Source organism: Notothenia rossii (genome assembly GCF_949606895.1).
Source record: "Notothenia rossii genome assembly, chromosome: 6".
Taxonomy (NCBI): Eukaryota; Metazoa; Chordata; class Actinopteri; order Perciformes; family Nototheniidae; genus Notothenia; species Notothenia rossii.
Genome location: NC_136909.1, coordinates 78,693,915 through 78,700,630, shown reverse-complemented (window position 1 = coordinate 78,700,630; position 6,716 = coordinate 78,693,915). Strand labels below are relative to the sequence as shown.

The window sequence follows — 6,716 nt, the reverse complement described above, 5'->3', positions numbered from 1 at the left end:
TGGGCTTGATAGCTGTGTGGTATGACTGTTGGGCCCGGGGCTGTGCAGGCTGACCTCAGAGACAGGAGCGCGAGCCAAGCACAGATCCGACCCCTCGATGCAGTGGCTCGCATGAATACACTCAATGTTTTGGTAGAGATTTTTGTTTACCACATCGATTTGGATGAAGAAGTAGATGTCATAGCTACAGAAACCAGCACACAATAAAGTCTCTGACCATCACTAAATGTGAAATCTAGTGTGGAAACACTGTGCTTTTATTTTTTCTATTTCAACCCATAACTCAAATGAAAAGTCTACCATGCTCCACCATCTACAGGAAGATAAAACTGAACTTCAACAGATTTACAAGAATGTGTTAAAGTCACAGAGGAAGATATTTTGGCATTCTGCAATGCGGTTACCCAGTTTCTGCATTTGAATTTGAGACCATACCTCTAATAACCAGTGGATGTTTATCCTTCACACCCCGTTTTCCATTCCCATACACCACATGGAAGCTACATTACAGATGCTTTCCCATGATGTTGAGCTTCCTACATACACATTATCTCCAGGATCTAGTGGATATTAAAAACATATTTGGACTTGTCATCATATACTGTTCACCGAATGATGGATGTGTACATTTGTGGTCAGAGGCCAAAGGTGCAATTGAAAAAATAATAATTAAATACTGAGAGAAGCGTGACAGAAAGTGGTGCTGCCATCTCATGGTCCTGTATCAGAGTTGCAGTTTCACTGATTAACCCATCCAACTATGTTGCAAACACATTTGAGACAGATGTTACACACAAAATTAAAGGTCTATGTTTTTTTATTTCACTTGGCATTTGCCTGATTTCTGACTCATTTATTCCAACATTCAGGGAGATTACAGCATACATAGCATTGGACTCAGCAGTAGAGTTGGCCTGTTGAATTGAGTAATGACTGCCAAACTGCCATGACCTGCGCTCAAAAATAATCACTCATCGAGGCAAGGCCTTATTACCTCACCACCTCTGAGTCACTCCCTGTCACTTGCGGATGCCAAAAACAATCTATATGTTAAAAACTTACCGAATATGGTGTGTTTTTCTTTCTCTTATCTTTGTCCAAATGTTGCATTATGATGATTAAACATTTGGTCATTTGGTTCATTGTGATTGAAGACAGAACTCGTGAATCTTGGGAACAGAAATATGATTATGGATGTGGCTCTTTGCCGTTAATGTCATGATATTACAGTAATATAGAGAACAACTGTGACCCCATGACATAATTAAAACAAATATAGAGCTAACCGTATGAGTTATTTTGTTTTCTTGCCTTCCAATAGAAGTTTGTATCCCTATGTTTTTTAACTGAAACCAGCCATTTCCACAGAGCTGACCCCAGCTGTATCTTTGTAAGGACTATGATTTGAAGTGAATGTTGTGATGTCTGTTCAGGCTGAGTAATGGTCATTTCAGTGTTGATTCAGTTGGGATCACTTTGCCAAGCTGTTTATAACACACTATTTAATTATTTGACACCATCTGCACCCCAGATCAGTGCCAATGTTGGTGATCTATGCGTGATTCCAGCATGCTGCAGGTCTTCGAACATTCAGTCTAGTGAGCACATGGTGATCAAACTTGGCTGCATAAAAAGTCATGTTTTAGTGTGTTTTGATCAAGATAGCAAACATTTGGTAAACACAATGATGTGATTGAAAGTGAATTGAGCATGAAATAGCTTCAGTAAGTAGTAAAACAAGATATTTGTTCTCCTTGGCAGACCCATTCCACCACTAAATGCTGCTCATTGACGATGCACCTGAGGGGTTTGAATGGTTGTTTCACTCAAATGAAAGAAAAACAAACAAATTCTTACTTATGTGTTGTGGTGCCCAGCCATGCATAGTTTAGTTTATTTTCCACTGGTTAGAGGTGAATGGAAATGTATTTGTGGACCCAATGATATTAAAAACATTTCCTATAAATCAAAAATGATCAGCAATTTCCAAAACAGTTTTCATTGGAATTGTACCAAATAAATAATCCCCATGAAAACCTTTAATTTGAGTTGAGCAACATGTGTAACTAAAACAATGATTAGGCCTAATATACTTTGATTGTATTGCCATCAGAATTTTGGAAACTAAATGTATCATTATGCTAGTCATAAAGTGAATTGGAGTTAATACTATCAATAATGATAATGATGAGTACATTCTTTAAGTATGGGTACAGTGCCAAAACAAAATGAAAAAGGTTTCTGTGAGTGCATCACAAAATTAATAATATACATTTATATCCTTTGACATTTGGTAATGATTAGTCAATGTCTTATCTTTGAATTACATTCAATTACTTTCTTTTAGCATAAGTCAGTAAATACTATAGTGTACATTTCAAATATTTCGCCTATGAAGGTATTTTGTGAAGATTTTCCAATAAGTAACACAACAGTGAACAGAGACATCACTTTTACACAATCTACATATCAAAGAACAATACATGTTGGGCTAAATAATAGAAACAATCGGCACCATCCGTACCATTTGTATTTGGCACGTCTTCAAGTTTAAATGAACAAAATTGGACATCCAGCGCCCCCTATCGTTTGTTATGGTTTTCCTTTTAAACCAATCAGAGTCACGTTTGCTGACGCACAGGAAAACATCCCTGACGCTGATTGGTCCCTCTCTCGTAGCTCACTACACGGGGGTCTTGCCAAGGATCGAGGAGGGAGGGGATATTTTAATGGCCGTCAGTAGCACTACGAAATGCAAAAAGTGTGAATTATCCTCTTTACTTAGACTATACTAGCCACGGGTGCGTTTGGGCATCCTCTCTTTGGTAACGAGCATTGCTTTTGAGACACATTGGTGTTGGAGACGGGTTTCAAGTGTTGTTTAAACGGACTTTACCCGCTTGATTTGTGAGCGAGTGGGAGATCAGGCCTAGCCGGCTGGCTAACAAACAAGCGGACGTTCAGCTAGTCGCCGGAGTTGAAAGGTAAGAGTTTGCTATTATTTTGTACTCACGACGATATTTAATATCACTGCAATAAAATGTGTATGTTAAATGTGTTAATTATATTTAAAACAAGATATTCTAACATTGGATGCATTCAGGTGCTAAATGTAAACAGAGTACTACCGTTAGCATAGATCAGCAGTGTGGAAGCTAACGGCTAACTGCTAACTTTTGAGTAACTTTACAAGCAGGAGCAGGCCTAGCTACGGTTAGCTGTTGGTGAATTAGCGGTAACTCAACTGTCAGTGTGACCTTAGGTAACGCCAATATGTCAAAGTTTCCCTAAAGTTCATCCAAGGCGTTTTAGTTTCTTAACGTAGTGCACATAATACTACAGTTTATGCTATTTGCAAGCTTTTCTGCATGAGCTAGCGAGCTAGCCAAGCAAACTTAGTGGGCTATCAAACATAGTTTACACCATTTATATGCTAAAGCCAAGTTCATTAATCCAGCATTGGCAGTTTAATTGTGGAGCATTTGTTGTTGTAAAAATGGAGTGCAATGCTCCGTGCTGAGGGTTATATGCTATTTAACGTGAACTTGCTTGTCAAACACATTTCCTCCAGCTAGCTTTCGAATGATGTGTTGACTCATCTCTGCTTATATTTACAGGGAATATGTAACATAAAGCAACCGATCATGACATCCAGATTTGGTAAAACGTACAACCGCAAGGGAGGGGAGGCCAACTCGAAATTTGACGAGGTCTTCAACAATAAGAAGCCCACCCTAACAACCAAATGGGGGGAGACCACCTACAAGGCTCAGTTGGGTACCAAAAGGCCTGTTTTAAAACCGGAAGTGTCTGAGCTTTCCAAGAGGCCCAGGCTTGAGGACAGCGACAGTGATGAAGACCCATTTGGATTTGACAGTGATGATGAGTCCAAGACTGTTACCACTCAAAGTGTGTCCCAGTCTGGGGTCAAAGAAGGGTCGCTATCAAATACCACTACAGTGCAGAGTGGGACTGCCACTGTAGTTTCTTCTGCACAGGGCTCAACATCCTCATTAACAAGTGAGTAATCAATACATAAAGAAGACCAACATAACCAACAACGCATGTGATCGTCTTGATGGTTTATTAACTATAGGGTGCCAACCTGTCATTTCATTATTTACCTACACCTTGTTTATTTTTATGCTGTTTTGTCGCTTTTTAAGTAACCACCTGTACCTTTTTTTGTTGTTACCATTCACAGCCAAGCAAACATCGGAAGAGAGGGTTCTTAAAAATAACCAGCCCAGGTTCAAAAGTACATCAGATAGCAACCAAAAGCCTGCATGCAAGGCCTCTTTGGTAAACACAGTCCCGTCTGTTAAACAGAATGTCTCAATGTACCAAAGGCACATCTCCTCCTCTTCTAATGTAGTCACCAATATCAGACTGTCCACTAATGCACCAGGTGGTAGCAGAGACTTCCACACCACTTCTTCTTATGATGAAATGTCTTCGGTAGAAATCCAAAATGCTGAGCTAGAGCCTCCACCAGAACTAGTGGACAACATTCCCCCATCCCCATTTATCCTGAGGGCCTCAAACTGCAAGAAATACCAGCGACCCACCAAGGCTAACAAAACGTCCTCTGAACCGGCTGAGAACAACAGCATCCAGCCCACTGAAACAGCGAACGCCCAAGATAAACCCAACAGTGTCCTTTCTGCTAACGCAAGTGTTCCTGCTGCCAAAGCTAAAACGGCAGCCAAGCCCGCAGGCAGGGGCGGCGGGAGGGTACGGGACTACACGGTCCTGCACCCTTCCTGTCTGTCGGTGTGCAACGTCACCATCCAGGACTCAATTGAGCGGAGCATCGATGAGCTAGTCACCCCAGCTGCCCCTGCTGACCTGGGAGAATCAGGCCAGATGAAGAAGAAATCAGACGCTCCCCCGATCAAACCCACCAGGTAAGTCATTTCAATATATGTATCTTAATGCCGTCGATGTACGGAATGTCACTACGAAGTTGTCTTTAAAACTACTTGTATCAAACACACGCTGACACTATGACATGAAAAGATTATGCATGTTCCTTCAACTCACTGTATTAACATAATCAGATCCTATAGCTTTGACATATTGCACCCATCGCCATTGGTTTATTAAGATGTACGTCTTTTAAGATTAGAAAAATAACTATTAATAATAAGTAATTTGATAGTATAGGTCAGCTCTTTGGAGAGACTGCCAATGTAAGCGTAATATGTCTCGTTATGCATCATGCTCAAGTGGTTTCTCAACAGTAATATGGTGTCCTAACAGGGAACTATTCTTGACATTTTAAAAGGTTTTATATTTCGAAGTTGTGCCAAAGTGTGGACCCCTACTTTTGTTTTCTTTGTATTAGTTTAGCTTGAACGTTTTCTTTTTGTTATGTTTGTCCTGCTCCAGTTTCCTCTTCACATTTTTTCCGCTTGGTTTTATTTCTCTTTTAATTCTGCTTTTGTTGTTAATATTCCTTTTATTGTTTTGTTTCTGTTTTATGAATTGTGCATGATTTCACGCTGTGTGTTCTCATGCATTTTTATCTTTGACTGTGAAGCACTTTGGAACCGCTTTTTGCAGTGCAATATAGAAAGTGCTAAATAAATACATGTTTTTAACCTACTTAACAAATCCTCTCATTGCATCTTTCCAGGTTCAGACCCACCCAGACAAAGACCAAGAAGACAAAGGCTGAGACCAAGCTAGAGTTCTTTGGCTTTGAGGACAAAGAGGAGCAGGGGGGCGAGGAGGGTCCTGAAGCTGGGAAGAGTAATTACAAGATCAAGTACTTTGGCTTTGACGACCTGAGCGAGAGTGACAGCGATGATGAGGAGTCTATCCGCAAAGAGAAGAAGGCCAAGAAGGCGGCTGCAGCCTTAGCGGCTCTGAGCTCCAGCGTGGACAGCCCGCACACCAGCGACTCTCAGGACAGCCAGGCCAGCAGCAACACAGGTGAGCTCATCCCTCTTTTATTGTTGATGTTACTACTCTCACTAGCTGAACAATCAATGCCTCTGCTGTTTTGGTGATATTTTGATCAAGATGTTTGTAGACTTTTATTTTCAAAACTTACCTAAAAGCTTAACATTTTCAATCCTGGTTTATCCAACAGAAGCTTTTGACTTGTCTGAAGACTCTGGCGCCGAGGGACAAAAAGGACGACCAGGGAAGGCAGGCGAAAAATCCAAGGATAATGCAAGTGGACTAAAAAAGATCTTCAGTGGACCCAAAAAGGTATATGAGATTCCTGGAAATATTTTTCTTTCTCTGCCTGATTTTCATAACCTGCCTTCATGACCTTCACCATGGCCAGGCTTGATCTAGCTTGTGAAGCTGATTAGCTTAATATTTAAGTGACATTAACATAACTCTGCTTGGATTTGGTGTATCGTATACCCATGCTGCTGTGCTTATCTAAATCACGTTTGACAATGGCTTTAGGTTATTTATGTGTTTTTCGAATTATTTGTGTTTCACTACTACTGTAATCTTTAGAATATATAATTGAGTTTGCACAATGCGTCATTTTCAGGAAATGTTTCTTACCGCTTTGGGAGTGCTACACACTGAGGCTGCTGTCGTCTCAGTCTATCATCGTGATGAAGCATGCAATATTTATGTCTTCAATTGAGCCAATGCACAACAATAACTTAAAGTGCACCTGTCATGCTATTTTTAGGCAATAGCATAGGTCTCAAATATATAAAAAACATGTCTATGAAGTGTTTTGC

General features: G+C 40.4%; 1 protein-coding gene across 1 annotated transcript in view; it reads left to right on the top strand.

The window, feature by feature from the left end:
- The first annotated feature begins 2,669 nt into the window (after window positions 1-2,669).
- Window positions 2,670-6,716, top strand: part of wapla (WAPL cohesin release factor a) — a 16,911-nt gene continuing 12,864 nt past the window's right edge. The window contains exons 1-5 of the mRNA XM_079689965.1: window positions 2,670-2,984; window positions 3,618-4,020; window positions 4,205-4,907; window positions 5,639-5,937; window positions 6,098-6,272. Of these exons, the coding sequence (XP_079546091.1) occupies window positions 3,645-4,020; window positions 4,205-4,907; window positions 5,639-5,937; window positions 6,098-6,272 (1,553 nt within the window). The 5' untranslated portion in view covers window positions 2,670-2,984; window positions 3,618-3,644. The remainder of the gene's footprint in view (window positions 2,985-3,617; window positions 4,021-4,204; window positions 4,908-5,638; window positions 5,938-6,097; window positions 6,273-6,716) is intronic.